The sequence below is a fragment of the Pseudophryne corroboree genome, chromosome 3, assembly GCF_028390025.1.
Source record: "Pseudophryne corroboree isolate aPseCor3 chromosome 3, aPseCor3.hap2, whole genome shotgun sequence".
Taxonomy (NCBI): domain Eukaryota; kingdom Metazoa; phylum Chordata; class Amphibia; order Anura; family Myobatrachidae; genus Pseudophryne; species Pseudophryne corroboree.
In genome coordinates this window covers 106,308,291-106,332,327 of record NC_086446.1, presented here as the reverse complement: position 1 = coordinate 106,332,327, position 24,037 = coordinate 106,308,291, and the positions used below count along the sequence as shown (strand labels likewise).

At 46.4% G+C, this 24,037-nt stretch overlaps 1 protein-coding gene across 4 annotated transcripts in view; it reads right to left on the bottom strand.

Moving 5' to 3' along the window:
• Positions 1-3,457: 3,457 nt before the first annotated feature.
• The window catches only part of KDM2A (lysine demethylase 2A), a 117,306-nt gene continuing 96,726 nt past the window's right edge, over positions 3,458-24,037 (bottom strand). For all 4 annotated transcript variants that reach the window (XM_063958379.1, XM_063958380.1, XM_063958378.1 and 1 more), the window contains exons 13-21: positions 22,911-22,994; positions 16,937-17,209; positions 16,624-16,755; positions 15,431-15,511; positions 14,426-15,027; positions 11,206-11,369; positions 6,764-6,922; positions 6,442-6,657; positions 3,458-4,620 (exon numbers count right to left, since the gene is read on the bottom strand). In XM_063958379.1, the coding sequence (XP_063814449.1) occupies positions 4,439-4,620; positions 6,442-6,657; positions 6,764-6,922; positions 11,206-11,369; positions 14,426-15,027; positions 15,431-15,511; positions 16,624-16,755; positions 16,937-17,209; positions 22,911-22,994 (1,893 nt within the window). In that variant the 3' untranslated portion in view covers positions 3,458-4,438. The remainder of the gene's footprint in view (positions 4,621-6,441; positions 6,658-6,763; positions 6,923-11,205; positions 11,370-14,425; positions 15,028-15,430; positions 15,512-16,623; positions 16,756-16,936; positions 17,210-22,910; positions 22,995-24,037) is intronic.

The following is a 24,037-nucleotide window of genomic DNA, read 5'->3' as shown; positions in this document are numbered from 1 at the left end:
ACCAAGTCTGATAGACCAACTCCAAATAACTCCTCCCCTTTATACGGCAAAACCTCCATGTGACGTTTTGAATCCGCATCGCCTGTCCACTGTCGTGTCCATAAGGCTCTTCTGGCTGAAATGGACATAGCACTCACCCGAGATGCCAGTGTGCAAATATCCCTCTGTGCATCACGCATATAGATAAATGCATCCTTTATTTGTTCTAACGACAGTAAAACATTGTCCCTATCTAGGGTATCAATATTTTCAATCAGGGATTCTGACCAAACTACTCCAGCACTGCACATCCAGGCAGTTGCTATAGCTGGTCGTAGTATAACACCTGCATGTGTGTATATATTCTTTTGAATAACTTCCATCTTTCTATCTGATGGATCCTTAAGTGCGGCCGTCTCAGGAGAGGGTAACGCCACTTGTTTGGATAAGCGTGTGAGCGCCTTGTCCACCTTAGGGGGTGTTTCCCAGCGCGCCCTAACCTCTGGCGGGAAAGGGTATAATGCCAATAACTTTTTTGAAATTATCAACTTTTTATCAGGAGCAACCCACGCTTCATCACACACGTCATTTAATTCTTCTGATTCAGGAAAAACTGTTTGTAGTTTTTTCACACCATACATAATACCCTGTTTTACGGTATCTGTAGTATCAGCTAAATGTAACGTCTCCTTCATTGCCAAAATCATATAACGTGTGGCCCTACTGGAAAATACGTTTGAATTTCTACCGTCGTCACTGGAATCAGTGCCCGTGTCTGGGTCTGTGTCGACCGACTGAGGCAAAGGGCGTTTTACAGCCCCTGACGGTGTTTGAGGCGCCTGGACAGGCATTAATTGATTGTCCGGCCGCCTCATGTCCTCAACTGACTGTTTAAGGGAAGATAAACCATCACGTAATTCCACAAATAAAGGCATCCATTCTGGTGTCGACCCCCTGGGGGGTGACATCTGCATATTTGGCAATTGCTCCGCCTCCACACCAATATCGTCCTCATACATGTCGACACCACGTACCGACACACACCGCAAACTCACAGGGAATGCTCTAATGAAGACAGGACCCACTAGCCCTTTTGGGGAGACAGAGGGAGAGTCTGCCAGCACACACCACAAAGCGCTATATATACAAGGGATATCCTTATATTAAGTGCTCCCTTATAGCTGCTTTAATATATATATATATAGCCATTAATGTGCCCCCCCTCTCTGTTTTACCCTGTTTCTGTAGTGCAGTGCAGGGGAGAGACCTGGGAGCCGTTCTGACCAGCGGAGCTGTGACAGAAAATGGCGCCGTGTGCTGAGGAGATAGGCCCCGCCCCTTTTTCGGCGGGTTCTTCTCCCGCTATTTTTCCAGTCAGGCAGGGGTTAAATATCTCCATATAGCCCCTATGGGCTATATGTGAGGTATTTTTAGCCTTGTATAAGGTTTATATTTGCCTCTCAGAGCGCCCCCCCCCAGCGCTCTGCACCCTCAGTGACTGCCCAGTGAAGTGTGCTGAGAGGAAAATGGCGCACAGCTGCAGTGCTGTGCGCTACCTTATGAAGACTGAGGAGTCTTCAGCCGCCGGTTTCCGGACCTCTTCACGCTTCAGCATCTGCAAGGGGGTCGGCGGCGCGGCTCCGGGACCGGACTCCACGGCTGGGCCTGTGTTCGATCCCTCTGGAGCTAATGGTGTCCAGTAGCCAAGCAGCAAATCCACTCTGCATGCAGGTGAGTTTACTACTTTCCCCCTAAGTCCCACGTTGCAGTGATCCTGTTGCCAGCAGGACTCACTGTAAAGAAAAAAAACCTAAACTAAACTTTCTCTAAGCAGCTCTTTAGGAGAGCCACCTAGATTGCACCCTTCTCGTTCGGGCACAAAATCTAACTGGAGTCTGGAGGAGGGTCATGGGGGGAGGAGCCAGTGCACACCACCTGACCTAGTAAAGCTTTACTTTTTTTGTGCCCTGTCTCCTGCGGAGCCGCTATTCCCCATGGTCCTTTCAGGAACCCCAGCATCCACTTAGGACGATAGAGAAAAGGGATTTTAAATACAGAAGTCGGCCCTCTGAAAAGTATAATCATGCATATGTACTCAGTACTTGGTTAGGGCCCCTTTTGAATGAATTACTGTCTCAATGCGGCATGGCATGGATTCTATCAGCCTGTGGCACTGCTGAGGTGTTATGGAAGACCAGGAGGCTTCAATAGCGGCCTTCAGCTCTTCTGCATTGTTCGGTCTCATGTCTCTCATCTTTCTCTTGGCAATGCCCCATAGAGTCTCTATGGGGTTCAAGTCAGGTGAGTTTGCTGGCCTATACAGCACAGTAATCCCATGGTCACTGAACCAGGTTTTGGTACTTTTGGTAGTGTGGGCAGGTGCCAAGTCCTGCTGGAAAATGAAGTCAGCATTTCCATTAAGCTTGTCTGCTGAAGGAAGCATGAAGTGCTCTAAAATGTCCTGGTAAACCGCTGCGTTGACTCTGGACTTAATAAAGCACAGCGGACCAACACCAGCAGATGGCATGGCTCCCCAAATCAACACAGACTGTGGAAACTTCACACTGGACTTCAAGCATCTTGGATCGTGTGCCTTTCCATTCTTCCTCCATACTCTGGGACCTTGGTCTCCAAATGAGATGCAAAGTTTGCTCTCATCAGAAAAGAGGACTTTGGACCACTGAGCAACAGACAAGTTCTTTTTTTCTATAGCCCAGATCCTGGATCCGTCTGTGTGGTGGCTCTTGACGCACTAACTCCAGCCTCAGGCCACTCCTTGTGAAGCTCCCACACACTTTTGAATGGCCTTTTCCCGACAATCCTCTACAGGCTGTGGTCATCTCTGCTGCTTGTGCACCTTAAGAACATACAACTTATTTTGCAATTTCCTTTTGAGGCTTTCCCTCCTTGTGGAGGGTGTCAATTATGGTTTTCTGCACAACTGTCAGGTCAGCAGTCTTTCCCATGATTGTGAATTGTACTGAACCAGACTGAGAGACCATTTGAAGGCGCAGGAACCCTTTGCAGGTGGTTTGGATTCATTTGCTGATTAGGGTATGACACTGAGCATACAATATTGAACCTTTCCACAATATTCTAATTTTCTGAGATTTTGGATTTTCTTAAGATGTAAACCACAATCATCACAATCATAACGAATAAAGGCTTGAAATATCTCACTTATATTAGTTCCACCGTTTAAGTTGAATTACTGAAATAAATTAACTTTTGCACAATATTCTAATTTTCTAAGTTTCACCTGTAGATGACACGGTCAGCCCTGACAGCGAATAAGCCAATGCCGATCCCCTTACCACCATAACACGATGTGACGATGGAATAACACTGCATATGTGCATTGCAAGCCTTAGATGTGCAGTGAGCCTAGTCACTTACACGCATCTGTCAGAACACAGGCTATGTAGACTCCCACTACAATATACAACCGTACTGCAGATCCAAAACACACACAGACCAGTTTTGTATCAGAATTTTTGATTTTAATTGCAAAAGAAACAAAGGGAAAGCGAGACCGCCCTCCGCAGAGAAAAATATTATCCAGGCTCTTTTTATACAATCTAGTCCCAGGACAGGGACTAGAACCGCCGACACACATGCCTCCTGTGTGCACGACACCGGCGTATGTATATATTTATAATATATTTATGTATATATGCACAAATGGCTGCGCAGTGTGTGTGTGGAACTAATGCATTGATGAGTGCCCTTCTGCATCTATGTTCTCTAGGGAGAGGAGCTGAGCGCCAAAAGCAACAACCCCAATTTAAGTTAAAAATAAAAAAAATATAATATTAACTCTGACTATTTATCATGAAGCAGCCAGCATCCTCTCTCCCAATCACACACTGTAACTCAAGCGCCCAAACACCTCAGTGGAACACTCATACACTGTAATGCTAAACAGGAGCAAGACATTAAAAAATAACCAAAACAGGATGTTGTGTTCAAAAGAAAAACAAACGAAAAAACAAAACAAAAAACAAAACAAAAAAAAGAGCTGAGCTGCCCGCCCACTCCTCAGTGACCTCTCCATTACCTGTCTGGTGGAGAGCTAATTGTACTAAGGAGACAAAAAGAAAAATAAAGCTTTAAATTACCAAAAAAAAAAAAAAAAAAAATTTACTCTGTGACAATGGAGATCCCAGTCCTAGAGGTCTAAATGTTCCAGTCCTAAAAGGTGCCCAAAACCACCAGGGCTGCCAAAGCTGTTTAAATACCCGTTTCAGATTTAGCCCACTTCCTTGCACCGGGAGATTGCCCCACCACAGGCAGATGGGGCAGGATCTTGGGTTGCCAATTATTGCTCCTTTGTTTTTATCGGATGAGGGAGGTGGGGAAGCCGGAGAGAGGCGCCGAGCAGGAGGAGTGATTGACAGTGTGCTTCCTCCCACACCACAGCCTCTTCCGGCACCACACCTGCGGCAGACACCCCCCTCTTCTAGCTGATCCTTTGGATGAGTTTGTCGTCTGACAGACAGTACAAGGTGCTTACAGACAGGTCCGAAATGAAGCCCTCGCATGCTCCATGTGACACTTGCTTGCAGCCACGAAGATCAATAAGTGTTAAATTGGAGGCTCGCCGTAAGTACAATAGGGACTCGTCTGTTACTCCTTTACAACCTGCCAAAGATAGGGAGCGATAAATTGTTAGTCTGAACTGAGCTTCTTATAAAACACCTCTTTATCTAAACTTTGTGGATTGGTGAATAGAACCAATAACCGTTCTGTCCTTGTTCTACAGTATGTGAAACAGCTGCTGCTACTTATTAATGAAATTATTTTTATATCACTACCATACATGTGGTACAAGACCGAAATGACCAAAAGTGTTTAAGCAAAAAATAAAAACACAGAAACTCTGCAGTCTCCATGCACATTATGAGCACTCTAAGCTGTGTTCTGGGTAACAGGGTTTATCTGTGGATAGTTCATTTAATGAGTGCAGAGTTCCATGATTTCTTTTTCTTATGTAATGTGTGGCCATCACTAGCACCCCAGTGACAGCAGGGCGCAGTGCTCCCGTATCCCTCTCGCACCCCAGTGACAGCAGTGCTCCCACATCCCTCTCGCACCTCAGTGACGGCAGAGCACAGTGCTCCCACATCCCTCTCACAGCCCAGTAATGGCAGAGCACAGTGCTCCCACATCCCTCTCGCACCTCAGTAACAGCAGAGCTCCCACAAACCTTTCACACCCCAATAATGGCGGTATCCATTTGGATGGTCGACAGTCATCAGGTCGACCACTATTGTCGACACATGACAGGTCGACACATGAAAAGGTTGACATTGCTTTTTTAGATAGTTACATTTTTCATACTTTACCATCCACATGGACTATGATTGGGAACGGTAACCTGTGTAAAGCGCAGCGAGCCATGCAAGGGGACGCAGTACACTAATTGGGGTTCCTGGGCATGTTACGGAAAAAATGACACCAAAAACAGTTCAAAAATCCATGTCAACCTTTTCATGTGTCGACCATGTCAATGTTGACCAATAGTGGTCGACCATTCATACCAGAACCATAATGGCAGGGTACAGTGCTCCCATATCCTTCTCACAGCCCAGTGACAGCAGAGCGCAGTGCTCCCATATCCCTCTCACAGCCCAGTGACAGCAGAGCGCAGTGCTCCCATATCCCTCTCACAGCCCAGTGACGGCAGGGCGTAGTGCTCCTATATCCTTTTCACAGCCCAGTGAAAGCAGAGTGCAGTGCTCCCATATCCTTATTACAGCCCAGTGACAGCAGGGCGCAGTGCTCCTATATCCCTCTCACAGCCCAGTGACAGCAGAGCACAGTGCTCCCATATCCCTCTCACAGCCCAGTAATGGCAGAGCGCAGTGCTCCCATATCCCTCTCACAGCCCAGTGACAGCAGAGCGCAGTGCTCCCATATCCCTCTCACAGCCCAGTAATGGCAGAGCGCAGTGCTCCCATATCCCTCTCACAGCCCAGTAATGGCAGAGCGCAGTGCTCCCATATCCCTCTCTCGCACCCCACTAACAGAGCGCAGTGATCCCATAGGATTATAACAGCCGCTATGCTTGGGAAGGTCTGTCTCTGTGCAGACAGACCTCAACCAGAAAGCACTGCTCATATATAGCTTGCGAGCAGGGCCCTCCTACTTCTATGACTGTTTGTTTTTACCCAGTTTTGTCTTCTAATTGTGTCCAGTTGTAAACCGCAACGGAATTTGCTGCGCTATATAAGAAACGGTCAATAAATAATATAGCAATGGTCACATTTCTGGTGGGAAGATGTCGTATTAGCGCAGTTGGTCAGCTTAATCTATATTTGCAATATGTAGAACATTATCTGTTTTTACATATACAGCTTGAAATGTTCAAGGCATATTTGGTGAATGCAGAGTTTGTATAGCAAGCAATAATCACGCGGACCGTTTACATATACAGAGGCAATCATCTGGCTTACTGCATACCTGCCAAGTGGATGTGTGAGAGGGAGCCCCGTGTACAGGAGCCCACAGCCGTAAGCAGGTTGACAGACTGATCAGATAGCAGAGGGCAGTGGCTGAGGTCGAGCTTAGACAGAAGAGGGCAATGTCGGAGAATCAGCCTCAGCGTGACGTCCGAAATATCCAGGCCAGAGAGCCGCAGGTCTGTTAAGAAGCGGAGCTTACTGCGAGAGTCATGACCTGTAGGAACCAACAAAACTGTTATCCATGGCTTTTAGCATATGTAAGCATGGCCTAATAGAAAGCAGACCACACGTGAGGGGCATTCTGTGGAGCACGTAGTTACCTGGCTTGTCAGAGGATGGTGTCAGCAAGTCTCTGATCTGTGCATCTTTGATTCCCACGGTCCAGCGCAAATCCAGAGTTCGCAGGAGGGGACAGCTAGAACTGCTGAGGGCAGAGACGGCAGACCACGAGCAACCTGCCAGGATTAAGTCTTTCAAACCTAGAAGAGTCCAGAGAAAGAGGGGCATGGGTGGGACCTGCTTTGAGAGGACACCAGACAGGTTATAAAAGAAAACTAGGCATTTTCCCAGCAGTCTGTCTGTCGTGGCTGTGAAAGTAAAACTTTGAAGCTAACCTTTAGGACTCTACCTGTAGCATGGATATGATCAGCGAAGCATTCCTCACATACCCAGTCACTCTGCACCAGTCTTGCTGGCGATATACAGGTAACTTAAGCTGCCAACATACGCATACAGCCATAATATGGATCCACTTGGGTGTCTGACCATCCGTGAAAGTGAATACATTGGGCTGAACTGAATGCTTTATACTTCCTGCCAAGTGTCAGGGCCACACTGAGCCATGATCAGCAAAGGCGCACAGACTTGCAACTTGTGGAAGATCCATGGAGAATCTAGAAGAGGCCTACTCAACACTGATGAAAATCCAATGCGGCCTAGAAGTTAAGGTCCTTTTAATCCCATACATGCAGTGATCTGGGGACAACTTGGCCTTAAACCATCCAAACTGCAGCATGTACGGTCGGTTTTAGAGACAGCACTTGGCCCATCATTAGGCTGCTTGGGAGCTATACCACCTAGGCAGAAAACTCACAATACATAGAGGTCTATGTACTAAGCCTTGCAGAGATAAACTACCAACCAATTAGCTCCTGACATTTTTTTTAAACAGCCTGTAACATGGCAGTTAGACGCTGATTGGTTGGTTCTGTCTCTCTTCAGAGCTCAGTACATAGACCTTAATCACCGGATTCTGTATGAAATAGACGCGATACGGTCGTTAGGTCGACACAGCGTAGGACGACCACTGAAGGTTGACATGCATTAGGTCAACATATACTAGGTCGACAGGTCAAAAGGTCGACATGAGGTTGTTGTTTTTTAAATCCCATTTTTTTGGACTTTTTCATACTTCACGATCCACTTGGGACTACAATTGGGAACGGTAACCTGTGGCGAGCGCATCGGTAGCGGAGCGAGGCACCTTGCCCGAAGCATGTCGAGCGAAGCGAACCATGCGAGGGGACACGGTGCACTAATTGGGGTTCCCAGTCACTTTTCGAAGAAAACGACACCATAAAAAGTCCTAAAACCCATGTAGACCTTTTGACCTAGTACATGTCGACCTAATGACCATGTCGACCTTCCATGGTCGACCCAAGTTGAGTCGCCCCAACGACCCATACCTGAAACAGACAGCCGGAATCCTGGCAGGGAGTACCATTGCAGGCTTGACACGCTTCGGGCCCAGTAGCGAGCTATTATATTCCCCCTCACGTGGGAATACGGAGCTTCTGTCGGGAATCTGACCGTCTGCATTTCACCGGCTGTCGGTATTCCGGCGTCTGTATCCCGACTGCCAGTAAAATTAACCACATCCCTAATCACCATGTCAAGTGTGCGGCACAGTACATTTGCCACCTTGTAGCTCATACCAAATAGTGGCCTACAAGGCACCTGTTGTGCCTCCATCCTAACACTGCTAGGTCTCGTACAGTATATATAGAGATGTATACATTCACACTCACATTTATATAGGGTGAGTAGTGTGCTTAAACATTGAATAGTTAGAACTTTACAAGCAAAACAAAATAAAACAGGAGCAATGCAGAGATTACCAGTGGCTGAAGGCACAAAGCCAGCACGTTCCGGGAAGTTTAAAGCTTGTTTAATGCAATAAATCTGAAAATGTTCTTTGGCTGATTGACCCTGTTTAAAGTTCTAACTATGGGGCGGATGTATTAAGCCTGGAGAAGTGATAAGTGGAAGGTGATAACGCAACAGTCAGTCAGCTCCTGTCATTTTTCAAATCCATAATGACAGGCTGGTGCGTTATCACCTTGCACTTATCACTGCTTTATCCCTTCTCCAGGTTAGTACATCTGCCCCAATATACTGGTGTTTGCAGAAAACATGTAAAGGAGGGCAGGTGCTTGAGATGAAAAAATCTCAACACTGAAGATGATGGACACAGCTGTTCCCCGTCAGTGGTGCAGTCTTCATCAGGTGTAATTGGCAATTACACTACAGACTTTTTCCATACTTCTCTGTAATTAGTTTACGTGCATCACTCATATCCGAGAAAGAGCGAGAGATTCGGAATAAGAAATTTTAAACTTTAAAAACAAGTAAATGTGGAAACTATATTCAGGCTCTCTCCTACTGTCAGCAACTCCAATAACATCACTCCCATTTCAAACCCTCATTTCACCAATGACACGTCTCTCCTTTTGGCTTTCCTACTGATTTCTCTAATAAATTAACCTGGGCTGAATCACGGAAAAGTTGAAGAAAGCAAACAGACTAAACAGCTCAGGGTAAACTGTGGGCATAACAGGAGCTGAGCAACGAGCGCTGGACGGAATGGCTCACACTGTACGGTATGCTAAAGGAACAATCTCCTTTAGAGATACCATGCCAGGCCAGAAGGCAAGGTGACAAATCATCAGCACGTTAGCCACAGGTAGAACATGGGGTAACATCTATATGGAGTTTAAAAGCAATTTCAGGGGAAGTCATGGGAAATCAGTGGTATAAGCAGGACCTCTTTTGTGAAGCCCTTAAGCTGGCGCCACATGGATCCCAACAGTTGAAACTACAATTCTGAACGATCACCATATAAGGGTATAGTCAATAACTGTTGGAAGCTGCCGTCTTGTCGGAAAGACGGCAGCTTCCGACAGTTTTAGGTCGGAAGGGGTTCCGACCTATTCATTAGTGCCCGTTTATCCGACAAGTTGGGAAACCAGACTTGTCGGAATGCATGCTGATCGCGGCTTCAGCCGCCGATCAGCGTGCATTGTCGGAAGCGGAGCCAAACCCGACAGGTTTTAGCCCCGTTTCCGACAATCTCAATCCGACTTTAAAAAAAGTCGGATTGAGATGGAGACTAGTGGTGCTGCGGACGGCGGGGGGGGGGGGGGGGGGGGGGGCATTGAGCGGCGGCCGGCGGGAGGAGCAGGCTGCGGGGGGAGGTGTTGCAGGGAGAGAGGTGTCTGGCCTTCCCCCAGCCAGGCACACCTCTCCCTGCAGCGCATCCCCCCGCCGCAGACATGTTACCCCGCTGCCAGCACCTCCCGCCGATCAATGCTCCCACCGCCGCACCTCTCTTCCTGCTGCCAGCTCCGCCTGCGGCTCCACACCGGTCCCCCACAGCCAGCCCCTCCCGCTCAAGGCCGCCGCTCTCTGCTCCCCTGGCCGCTGCTGTCAGCAGCGGCCTGACAGGACGGCCAAATCCGACAGTCGGCCGTCCATTGAATAGGGTTTGTCGGATCCATTCCGACAACTGCATGTCGGAATGGATCCGACTCCTATTGAATATACCCCATAGTGTATGAACACGGACGCTAATCGATCACAGCATAACAAACGAATTTGGAGTTGATTATAAAACCTGGCAGTTGTTCAGCCGCTTCCATGCTGGGAAGATCGCCTCCAAACATCTTGCAGGGTATGGAGGCACAGTATTTATTTTCTTGATGTTCCACCCCTAGTTCTATCATGCAGCCTGTGGGCAGATTAAGAGCCAAACAGGATTATTACTGTCCCGTTTGGCCTCATACTAGGCTGGCACATCCATTCTCTCACTGAGCTGCTGAGAGAACCAATAAAAAAAAAATTATATATATATTTATTTTTACCAGGGGCTGTCCTTAGAAGTGCTGCTCAATATAGTAAAGGTAAAGTCAACCTTTGGTCCTGTTACTGGCTCTAGTGGAGCTGGGCAGTATGACATCTCTTTGTATGTATACACAATCTTTATTTTTAGACGGTTATTCTTCTAGTAGTGGTAATATGGTTCCCTTTTCGTGGTTTGCAAAAAGTAACCAATCCACTTCCGGCTAGCATTTATCAAGCACATTCTATAAGAAGAATCGGATTGGTTGCTATGGGCAACTTCTGCACTCTTTTACAGGCTTGACACCATAGCATGTTAGCATGTTAAAATAACTAGGCTGCAATAGGTTGTAGTAATAAAACTGCAGTACTGTCTGTACGAAGAGTAAAACATGGGCAAAAGAACTGCCCGCTATGCCATCCCTGTGTCGAGGAAGAAGAGCACATGCATGTAGGTAACTTTAGGCTTTACCAAGCAATCAGCAATAAGACAACATCTCTCTCAGACATGAGAATGCCCTTTCACTCCGCATAAGGAGAGAGCTCCATCTCACAGATCATTTTATTTCTGTCACTGAAGATTGCAACAGTTTATGCTGGATGGTGCTATATAAACAAACAAAACCCCATCTACACCGGTACTTACCAGGCAACCTGTTAACGAGCCACGTCAGCTGCTTCTTCGATACGTTCGTCCAGCTAAGGTCAAGGTGCACAGGCTGCCTTTTAATGATCCCGCTTAGCGCCTGCGGCACCAGAGACTTGCAGCGGCTGACATCGATCTTGGACCATAGGCGCCTATCACAACCCCTTTAAACACAGCAACAGGTTTTATAGGTCAGTGAATTGTTAGGTATGTCCGGCAGCCAGATACATACATACAGAATTGTTTCAATTAAAACCATTATTGTGACCCTTACTGCCAAGCGGTCAGTCTCTCCATGCCTGCTTGTCACCAGGCACCCCCCGCCTGTCATGGCAATCTGCTACAGTGGGTAGTAGTGACGGGTGAACATACTGACACACACTCCAGTTCTCTCATGTATACTATCCATGAGAGAACCTTCTTTCCATCAACGCCGTCAGTGCATCTTAGGATTTATAGATGGCGCAGGGCCAGTAATGTCACAACAAATGACCTTTCAAACCACAATGGGGGCAATTCAATTGCTTTTTTGGGTGCCTGATGTAGCTATCCAATTGTTGCCCTGATTGGGTGCAAGTGAAGTGGGCGCCCATAATTTCTGCTCACACCCACGCAAGCAGAAATCTGTGAAACAGACGGCTTTTCGGTGCATTTTGGCAGCACACCCAATAGATTAGCAGCTTTACTCATCTAAACCCGGTATAATGACGTGCGAAAAGCAATGCGTCCAGTTACATGTGCCTGCCTGCACAATCATTTAAATATCACCTAATTTAAAAGGACAGGAGATTGGGCGCTAAAACAATTGAATTGTCCCCCTATGAGAGCTCTTTGATCACAACATAGATACATCTGAGGAGTGCCTGCTGTGTCATGGAGTGAGGTAGAAGTGAGTGCAGCACAAACATAGCAGAAAAATGGAAGCAATGAGCGGTACATAAGCTTCTTCAAAGTCTGGTGTACAATAAAGTCACAATGATATAGGCTGTGAAACAGAACATTTCATGTAGTCTACAAGCCAGCAGCAGTCACGCTCAGAAATCTGTATATAAAAAGATCAGGCGCTAACTATCCTTTTTACATCCTTCTATAATCTGCCCACACATGCTGGGATCCTGCTGTTCCAACATGTCCGCGTGCCGTCTGATAAATTCCGATAGCTAGTGATTTCAGTGCTGTGCTGGTCTTGATGCCAGACAATGGGGTAGATGTATTTAATGAGTGAAAAAAAGTGGAGAAGTTGCCCGTAGGAACCAAATCAGCTTTGAAGTAACATTTGTGAAGTACATTCTATAAAAAGGAGGTACAAGCTGGTTTGGTTGCCACGGGCATGATCTGCACTGATCCACTACTCCACCGCTTGATACCCCAATATCAGGTCATTGGCTGGGATGTAACGAAGTCAGAGTTCGGCGGCTGTGCGAGATGCCGGACAAATTTAGACTTTTTTTTAAAGGGGCAATTATGTACAAGGCTAAATCATGCTTTGTACTTGATTGCCCCTTTAAAAAAACTTCCAAGTTCGGCCGGCATCCCGCATGGGGATAGCAGTTGATTTACCAACGGTCATAATCCAGACAGCCATTGGCTGACAGCCAAAATACTGACATTATGCAGACATGTTCAAAATGCTGACATAGAATACCAACACGTCAAAATGCCGACATGCGTTTTTACGGAATTTTTACCCCAAAACAGACTTGTTCATACTTAACCATCCCAGTGGACCTGGAGGGGGAATATAATAGTGGGCCGAGCGCAGTAAGGCACCGTGCCCGAAACAAGGCAGGCGTATCGAGCCATGCAAGTGAACGGCGTACACTTGGACGGTGTCCATGACGACATTGACAGCAAAGAAACCAGAAAAACTCATGTCTGTATTTTGGCATGTCGGCATTTCAAATGTCGGTATTCTGACTATGCCAGCATTGTTACTGTGTCGGTATTCTGACAGTCGGTACTGTGTCAGTCGGTAAATCATACTGAACCCCCGCACGGCCATCAAACTAGGAGTTCATTGCATCCCGCCCACTTTCTGATACAGCAATTTATGCAGCCATCTAAGCCTTTAAATAAACACAGATCTGTTTAATGCTGCAAGGTTGGAATACTGAAGACCGTTCATAACAATCTTGCCATTGGCAGAACAGTATGTGGAATTATAAACCGCTCCCCAAAATTCTTCTGCACGTACTTTTGTTGACAAAAAGGGCTACACATAAAGCTAAACAGACTTGGGAAGGTTGCAGAGTAATGGGAACAATATACAGCCTTACCTTTCCTGCAGGTCAGATATCAGTCATAAAGCTACAGATTCAGTCACTGACATGGACGACTAAACCACTCTGTTACCACCAAGGTGTATGACAGCAGCCCACGCGCGCTTACAGGAAATCATGGCCATGGGAGCGTCTGCCTGACCCCACGCTCGCCAAGGACAGGAGGTTTTATTTTTGCACGGTTTCTATCCCTGGCCATTTAAGATCAGGTCTATGCGTTGTATAAAGATGGAACAAAATAGCAGATATACTGTCCCAAGGACAATTTTTATTTACTGTACGGTGCATGTCCTGGTCTCCACCAGCATACCTCAAGGTTATCCCTGTGGATACCTATGAACCCTGAAGAAGAACTATATCTGCTTTGCCAATAAAGTTCTCTGTAGGTGGAGTTCCTCTATAAAATGCCAACACTCTGCCGGTGGGTCAGAGAAACATGTTGGAGGACATGCTGCAAATGTGTGCCATACCATGGATGGGCACTACGCTCAAACAAGGCACCAGGGAAAAAGCACCATTGCCATAGCCCTCATATGTGCCGTATTTCCCCCTATTAGGTAGGCAGACAGTCCTGGTAGGAGCAGAATCTGCCTACTGGAGTTACTGTGCTAAAGCTGACGAGAGCCATTCCAGCGGCTTCCGCAAATAACTGAATCTGCCCTAGAGACTTACAGGCAAGTAACATTTAGATCATACACATTCTGCATTATTCTGCCTCCTACAGATGCCTCCTGCTGCATTAGAATGTTAATGACACAGAATTGCACAGCTGCTTCCTTGCAGCTGTGCAATTCCTTATAAACAATCATCCAGCCCTTAGCTCTGATCATGGTCTATGCCCCTGGACAGTCTGTGCAATAAACAGAGAAGTTCCCGAACACCCCAACATGCAAGAATAAGTGTGAGCATTTGCACCAAATACACAGTACACGTAGACTCACCACTTATACCAGGCCTTGCAGACTCTCATACAAATGCACAGCTCCCTCCTTGCGAGGTACTGGAAGACTGATAACCAAATGTCCTTCTGCATAGACAGCTGATCCTTTCTCTGTCCAGACATTAGGCCGTTTTCTGCCTCATCGTCGTCGTCATCATCCTCTTCATCGTCGTCGTCATCCTCTTCATCCTCGTCCTCATCATAGTCAAGTGGCTGAGGGGGAAGCTGGCGAATAGACTGCCTGGGATTTGGTGTAATGGCTTGCAGTTTGGGGACAATAGATGAGGAACTGAGCTCTTTTGGGGGTCGCTGGAGAGTTACAGTGAGGTAGGAGCCCCGATGCCAGATGCGATCATCCTCCGCCTGCTCTCGTCCACTCGGGTGATTTTCCTTCTCCCGGGTCATCTGTCGCCTCTTGGCTCTTTCTTCCCTGCTCACATGTGTGACTTGTGGTGTGGTTGCAGGTGGCGTGGGGGGACCAGAAGATGGTGAAGGTGGAAGGAGGAGAAGTGGTGGTGAAGGGGGACTCTGGCCCAGAGGTGGTCGTAAAACTTTGGCTGCGAAGTGGGGGTCGAACTCACCGTTATCCACAGCCTTCCGTTTCTGAGGAGGAGAGAAGTAGGGTTGCAGTTACTCATTACATACAGCCAACATTTCTGTGGCCCATACATGCATTCCTAACATGTACTGTATTCCCCATATACAACTATTGCTTGTTCTTTACAATGATCTTTGTGCCCTCACCTTCTGTATAAATGTCCTTCAGGGTAAAGGACATGACACGGATGTTCTCTTTAGAAGCTGTCCTTGCTAAGCAGAGGATCTCCCCCAAGAGCTTCTGTCCAGGAGGTATTACTTTATAAAGCCAAGAAACTATTTGGACACTCTGTATAGTACTAACATTCCATTGGAAAGGTAACACTGTATATGATTTATTCAGAACTACTATAGACCCTCGTGGTGCAGGAGGATGTGACATCACTGACACAGGTAGACCCACACTCACCATGTGCTTCTGCCCCTCGTAGCACTTCGGGCACTCCCAGTAGTTCGGGAGCTCGTCACTCAGCAGCCCTTCACCGTCCATCTGTAGACAGAAATGCACAGGCGTGAGAAAGTTTTACCCTATAATGACCAGGTCTAGGTTACTGAAGAGCAGATTAAGTGCAGTTTTGGTGGCTTTCACGCATTACGTAGAGAAAGCAGACTCTGGCGCAGCCTACGGATGTGCATGCCACAGCCTGATCTGCAATGTGAACAGCCACTTAATGTACCGTCAGCATTACAGGGAATGTATCATTCCACCACTCAAACCAAAAAATACAAACAAATGAAGAAGTGTGTCCTGGTTATGTATAATACACTATTTTTCACTATGTGACTAGAACTTCCTGTTTTTGATTGGTTTCCTAGATGTAGTCTCTGCCCATAGCTAGCACTGCTGCTCTTCCTGTGATGTACATCATACGGCATATGGGTGAGGGAAAGGCAACTCAAACCCGCCATGAAACCGCAGGAAATGCCTCCCCTGCTATCTACACTGGCAATATGCGTGCTTCCTGCATCACATAAACTGGCACGTTACCCTCCACTAGCTACAGCACTTCTCTGTTCTGCTTTTCTGTGTTAAACAAACAAAACACAACTTATATTTGATTGGATTAGTGGGTTTTCATTATTTACTTGTCTCCTTCTCTAAGTGGTGCAAACCTAGTAAAGTACTTAATCTGCCTCTTAGCCAGCCGTGACCCCCAGACAAAAGACGTCATTCCCAGAAGCCAGTGATCATGCCGTGAAGTCACACTGTCAGCATGGTCGATACGGTAGCTATGACTTCAGTTTGCAAATTCCAACGATTGATGTAGCAGGAGGGTAAAACCAGCTGCTGGAAGGTAACACTGGGCAGTGGTCAGGGATTGGCCAAGGAGCAGGTCTGGCATGTCAGGGGCACTGCTGCCCTCTGGGGTAGGAGGGAAGCATGAGGTGATGGACGGCGTAAATAAAGGTGCACAGCAACATCCAACCCTGCAGTGTACATTGATGCAATTTAGTATAATACTACCCTCCTCAAAAAAACAAACATACAACCTAATAAAATACATATTTAGTAACTTTGCACATACCAAGTTCTTCCTATGTATTCAATACATTTCAAACTATGAAAAAAAATGTTCTCTCGGTAGACTTGTGGCTACTTACTGCAAGGCAGCCAGGATGCACAATCTCGTTGCACCGCGAGCACTCCATTAGCTTCTGTTCAAAGTCCTGGGAATCATTGGTCTGATCCACCTCCCCACACACGGCACAGGTCACAGAGTGGGGCAATCTGGGCTGGAGGATAAACATGGCCTCATCAGTGAAGCTTTACAACAAGTAAGCTGCATTATACATTCCAGTGATCACAAGGTGTGTCAGGTGACAGGAGCCAGAGTGGCATGCTGGGGGAGTTACAGATGTCTCAAGACCGATTAAAAAGCAAGAAGCTCAAGGGCCAAAACCCCTCCATACTCACCGCAAGGCACTGCCTCTGCATGCAGGATTGCTTCATCCGGCCTGGACCCCCAAATTTCTTCATATCTTTGCAATAGTGGCAAGTTCCACACTCTCTCTGGAGACATGCCTGACACTTCCGGCACCTGACCCGCCGTCTCCGTGCACCGGAGGAGGCAGAGTGACCAGAAATGGTGGCAGAAGAGGGCCGAGGAGCAGAAGAGGCGTGACGGGCTGCCGGCCGCATCATGTGAGGTTTGGTGAACTGGATCTTGGGCCGGAGGTGAACTTTGTACTGGGCGGGGAGGGGACAGAGAGGAAAAGAACATTAAAGAAGGAATGCAGAGAGGAGCATGACTTACATAGAAAACTATATTTTAGTGGATCATTTTCTTTTTGTAAACCAAATACAAAAAGGTGCTGTAAATTGCATACAAATATTCTACCTATATTTCCTCACTGCAGTCTACGGCAGACTGAGGCGGCCGCTGACCGTAGCAACCAGACACTCACTGGGGGGGAATTCATATGTTATAGCCCCCAATCTCCCATCTAAAGTGACTGGAGATCGCAGGAGGTCTCCCATCACGCGCATTAGTGTCAGGTTTAGCCGCGTAAAGTGGTTAAACCCGACTAAACTAATGGGCGCGATTGGGAAAAGTGCTGTTTGGGCGCCAACACTGATCCCTTTTCACACATTTCAGCCCCCCCCCCCCCAGCGGGTGCGAGCTAAAATGCACACGCCGGCCGCCGATCGTGCCTGAACGGAGCTACCTTTGAATAGCTCCGTTCGACGCCATCTAGTGGTCGACGGCGGGAATAACATTTGAAATCCGCCTATTGTGTCTACATAAAGCAAACTACAGCGGAGATGTAAATTATCAAGCAATGAAAAGAGTGAGCAATCAGAGAAGTTGCCCATCAGAAGTAGCATTTATCAAGTACATTCCAGAAAATAAGTAGAAGAAGTTGAATAGTTGCTATGGGCAACTTCTCCCCTGCGTGATAGATTTCCACCCTAACTTCTGATAGGTTGCAATGCCTACATGCAGCATTCTTAAATCCACTTCAGATTACACAATACTTAAAAACAATAAAAAAATAAATTAGATATTAATATTGTTTTCCTTTTAATTCCTGTTCTCAACTGAGCGCTGTAAATGACCGCAATGCAGCCTGCAGGAAGGTCGACTTCAGTTATCAGCAGCCTATGCCAAATAGTGTCCTGGTGTTCTCTAACCTATGGCATACATGACCGAACAGCACACAGTGAGACTGCAACGGATTAACCCTTCACTTATCTGCCTACCGCAAGCTACTCGAGTAGTGTAAAATGCCCCATTTCATTCTTAAAGGCAAAGTCACCACAAGACACAATTGAAATAATTAACATTAAGGGCTCAATTAATGACCTGCAAGTTACTTGTAGCTATGAGTATGTGCAGCTACATGCTGCACTCATGGTGGCTCCGGACCTCTGGATTTGACTTCCAGCCCCACAGGGCTTTGAAACAAAAACCAGCACGTAGGGGCAAGATCTGGCCGCAAGGGGGTAGGGAGTTTGGCTGCTGTTGTCGGCATTTCCACAGCAACCCTAATTGAATTGACCCCTAAGAAACTTGTACACCAGAGAAACATGGCTCAAATATAAAAAAAACAAAAGACTGGATCTTTATAAAGATAAATAGTTTCAAATAGTAGGTTTATTTATTTTTTCTTGTCTACTACAAACATCCTGGTTATCATGCCAGCAACTACTAGTATAAAGACATAATGATACATTACCCATTCAAATGTTTTAACTGGGAATTTGATACATACCTAGCTATTCATTTACTATGTAAGAGACAACTTGTGGCTTTTGCGTGCGCTAGTTTTAATAGAACCGTACAGTGTTATTGAAAATTATACTAGTTTATGTACATTGACCACAGAGTGAATGAATGAGCTTTGCATATTTCAATTCAATTAGGAGTGATTTCTATAGTGTGAAATCACAGCTTACGAATCAGCACATCATGTTAATCAAGATAACTGTGTAATTCAGTTGTTAAAAGGCAACACGCGGTCACCATGGCGATGTCACACGTGAGGTCTACAGTGCGCGTCCTAGGTGAGGTGCATGAAGAAGTGGTGAAATCATCCTGAAGCCCAAAAGAGTGGTACCTAAAGGGGGGAGGGATTTAAATGGGTGCAAGGTTTAGGGAGATAAAAAACTTTGCCTACCTCCCATCCAATTTTGGATTACTGTGTGTAGGCTCCAAATACCAGTGGTATCCAAATGGAAAAAAAAATGGTTGCAGGGTTTTTGGCACTGAAAACCCTGTGACGGGAGTAAAAAAAAAAATAATTAAAAAATACATACCCACCTTTCCAGTGGTGGTCTCTCAGTTGTCCCACTGGGAAATGGCCTGCTGGAAGGCTAAAGTGATGCTGGCAGATTTACTTCTCCCCGCGGTTGGCACTGGTGGGGGGATGACACTGTAAGGGGTGGGTGGGGGGAGGGGTGTCACACACGCACATCCATTATACTCAGTGCGGCTGCAAGCGACCGCCTTCTGACGTTGGATGCAGTAGACACCGCTTCATTAGGTAATTACAGACTAATTAAGCTAATTGGAAACTTCCAATTGTGTAATTAGTCCACCGGGGTGCAAGAGCAAGTCATAGTGAGGTTTTGTTTTTTTTAAAGGACGATTTCAGGAAAAATCTAAAGGTGCAAGAAAAAAAAAAAAAAGAACGCAATGATTTCTACAGAGATCACCACGTACCATTTTCTGTCCTCTAACCGATTTGGGAAAACACTGCTGAAGGAAGAACCCCCGCACTGCAGGTTTTTTCAAATATCCCACCCACCAATTGAATTCCCCCCTAAGACAGAAGAACATTTGTAGAACAATGTCAGTGGTCAAGACAAAGTGTTTGGGGTTGTTCAAAGGTGTCAAATGGTTGTTTATTATGGACTTACCATACTACCCCTTTAAACCGGGACGCTCATGTATTATACAGGTTCTGTGGCTGATTAAAAACCAGGTGAAATGCAGGCTTGAATTAAGGCAGCCACAGAACCTGTGTCATTCATGAGTTAATAAATTCATGAAGTTCAAAAACTGGCACTTGGAGATGAGGTCAATAACCCCGGCCCAGGGTTTCAAGCCGCCGTGGCACAGCTAGAAACAGTGTTCAATTACCCAGGTCGGACTCAGGCTTTTGGTGGGTAAAGGGTAAAACCCTAGTGGAACACTGAGCCTTTCTGGGCCTAAAATAACTTCTAATGGTTCCCAAAACTCCATTCTCAAGGTACCCTAACAGTCCCAGATTTAAGGAGATCCAAGGTGGAGCACAAATTATTAACTCAAACTGACTGTGGTACTAATTATGTCACCTGTATTCAAGCATGGATCTCCTTAATACCTGGGCTGTTAGGGTGCCTTGAGGACCAAGTTTGAGAACCTCTGTCTTATAACAGTGGACAATGCGGTGTGCTCCTCTAAAGAGCAGGCACACACGCAATGTGTAACATAAGTTTGGCCATGGATGGGTACATTCTATTACACATTTCTGGCCATCACAAGGGGAATTTGTCAAATATTTGGAAGTCATTTAACGCACATGAGTCAATGTCAGGTTTGGAGGTTAATGGTGCAAGCAGAAGTTCTGTCTGCTAATTTAGCACATACGTTCAATATTTCTTCCAATTCATATATTGAGTAACTACATTTATAATTACTGTATAATGCAGTTATGAATCACACATGCTAACAGATAAAACACTCATCTGAATAAGCCCTAAGAGGACACTAAAGTTTAGTTGCTGGTTAAATATTGCTAAAACAATGAAAACGTCATTGTTTTATTCATAATATGAACAGACGGCACCTAATCCCGCATTTTTCTTCCACTCTGATACTTATGTCAGTGTCCTTTATCCTGTACCTGTCCTATAATGGTCTTCAACTATAGGTCACTATTGTCCGGTTTTGATTTTTCATTTATGCAATCGGGCGCTGTGGATCCCTTGTGGCGCCATATAAATAAAGGATAATAATAACAACAACAACAGATCTGGACTATTCTTGACCATGGAGATTAGGGAACTATTTATAAAGTTGTTGTTTATTTTCATGAAATTGTAGTTAATGAATAGCCAAATGCTGGATATTGCTCAGAAATCTCCTGCAGATGGCTAATTAGCACTACAGATTGCTGAGCCCCCATTATTATCAACAGGGACTATGATCCAACCCCTATGTACCAAACCACAAAAAGCAATGCGTTTTGGAATTTGGCTCAATTAGTTCACACTATATTCAGATGGCGGTTTACCCTCCTGCAGCGGCTCAGATTCCAGAAACGGATACTGTGCGCAGTGTTAGATTCCCCGGGAGGAGCCTAGCACAAATGTGAATGACTCCTCCAAAATGCTCACTGCTCCCCCGCCGCCGGGTCGCTCGTCGGCCGTATCCGCCGTCGGGCAGCTCGGCCAGTGTGTAGGGCCTATAACTGATTGATCATGGGTGTGTCATTCCTCATAATCATTAATTGGAACATAAACAGAAAATCAGAGACGAACAAGCCGGAACGCTCCTCCCCCAGGAGTAACGATCAGGAACCCCGCCTTTAATATGACCTTTCACATACAGAAAAATAAAATGCAACTCAACCAGCATTTTAGGGGGTTCTAAAAAACCACTAGCTACAAGTATGGCGGACGAGAAGCCCCAGTTACATGCTACAGACTGTGGGGCCACGCGAGAGACCATAGGAACATATACAGGAGCATAAAGGAAACTGCAGACAGAAACAAAACATAGCCCTTCCTCCAATGGGGACGAATCCTAAACCACCTTTTCCTGACACTAAGCTCCATCTGATGCTCCCGACACACAGCAACATCCAAATCAATAGTCCAATTATTCTAACAGCTTTATATTAGACACACATACAGTATATAGACTTGTCAGAATATCCCTTTAGTCTTGGACATGATTACACAGGTTCTGTGGCTGGCTATATTCAATCCTGCATTTCATTTAAAACCAACCCCACAACCTGTGTACTTGACAGGTGTCCCGAATTAAAAGGATATTATGGCAAACCTACTTATATACACACACAGAAACTAGCTGGAACACACAGCTTTCTGTAGGAAGAATTTCTCCAGTGTATACAACAGGGAGCCTATGTCAGATGGCCAATACACTGAGACCGCAACCTGCATTCACCAACATAGCATGATTAATCATGACATCACAAGTATCTTAAAACTACAATAGACAAACACAGAGGGAACATATGCAGCCATATAACAGACAACTTACTCCGTAAGCACAGTTAAAAATATGTCCTAAGTTCTGGGGATAAATGGCTGCACCAAATGAATTATATGCAGCGGAAACAAAACAGTTTTTCCTCTAAACCAGGGATGGGGAACCTTCAGCGCACCAGCTGTTGTTGAACTACACATCCCAGCATGCCCTGCCACAGTTTTAGCATGGCCAAATAGCGAAAATGTAGCAAGGCATACTGGTATGTGTAGTTCAACAACAGCTGGAAGGCCGAAGGGTCCCCACCCCTGCTCTAAAACAACAACAAGAATAAAAATGTTTTCGCTGTTTTAAACCCATCTACTCGCAAAAAGACCTAGCCAACATAGAAGAACATCCAATAACACAAAGACAAAAGACCAGGTCCCCTCTCCAAGCCATTTTTTACATAGCCACACTGTGGTTTAGAATGAAGTCACTACCATGAATGATTAGCTCATGACTGATATATAGCTCTGCAGTATGCTAATAAGATTACCCGTTTCTGTAATATAACCAGGATCCACACATTTCTTTCATTTCTATCCTCCGTAAAGCTCTTCAGCGACTTACATACAGTACATGCACAAGGACAACAACAGGCACAGAAGCCTAGATAGGTCACCTGTCAGCAGGAGAGAAATGAGAACACAGCGCCAATGATAAAGTGACTGACTCATCCACACTCACCTGCTGTCTCTTGGGCCACTGAACGATGGGGACTCCGCTAAGTGCAAGTTCAGGTGGGTCGTGTGCGTGTTCCTCCAGTAGCTTCTGTTACCCTCCCAAAAACAAAATGAGAAAAAAAAAAGGGAGGGGGAAGGTTAAATAGCTTGCAAACACAACCTTGAATACAAGAGACAAGAAAACGTCTGTAGAAATTGGCAATATGGTAAGCTCCTCAGGCAGCCAGACTCTCCCACAGCCCATCCTAGCCTGTGAGCAGATATCTGCAGCCTGCACACCCCAGGAAGTGACTGACGAGGAGATGCAGGGAAAGCTGATCATGTGATGGACATGAGGGGGAGGGGAGATACACATGACAGGTAAACGTCCAGTAAGGACACTGCACTATATCCTCCTACCCTGTGTTACAATATGTATGAGACAGCTCACTGTCACCGGGGTGACCCATGTATATACATAGCTGGCAGGAGGCCAGCGCACAGGCGGAGCAGCCTGTCCTCACCCCACGTAGCAGTTAGAGACTACTATACCAAGCCAGTGCACAGACAGACAGACAGAGAGAGAGATACTATGTAGCATGGCAGAAGCTAGGACTTGGATACTGGCTACTATGTAATACAGTGCAAAGTCGCAGGGGTGACCCATGTATATAGAAGACATCAGGGGCCAGTAGAGTGACACAGGGAACTGTGTAGCAGAGTGGCAGAATGAAGACCGCTCAGTCACAGGAGTGACCCATGTATATACATAGTAGACATCAGGGGCCGAGAGAGAAACAGGCTGCTATGTAGCCGAGTGACATGGTGCAGGCAAGAGCCAGGCGCAGAGACCCCTCCCCGCTCACCCCGGCTGCCGCCTCCTGTCGCAGGATGACTGAGTACTAGTAGATCCCTGAGCAGCCCCCGGTGCTAGCGCATCCCCGGCGCCGGCTGCCAGCTCAGCCAGTGGGAGGGAGACGGGGATGCGGCCGCCTTCCTGCAGTCCTCATGCGGCCGCTGTGTGCGCGCAGGGAGATGCGGCTGTACCCCGCAGCAGTCACTTCCCGGCCGGCCTCTCCCCGCAGCTGCTCCCGGCCGCCTGCACTTGCACACTCTTCCCAGCAGTGCTTTGCAGGAGGCGGGCGGGGAGGG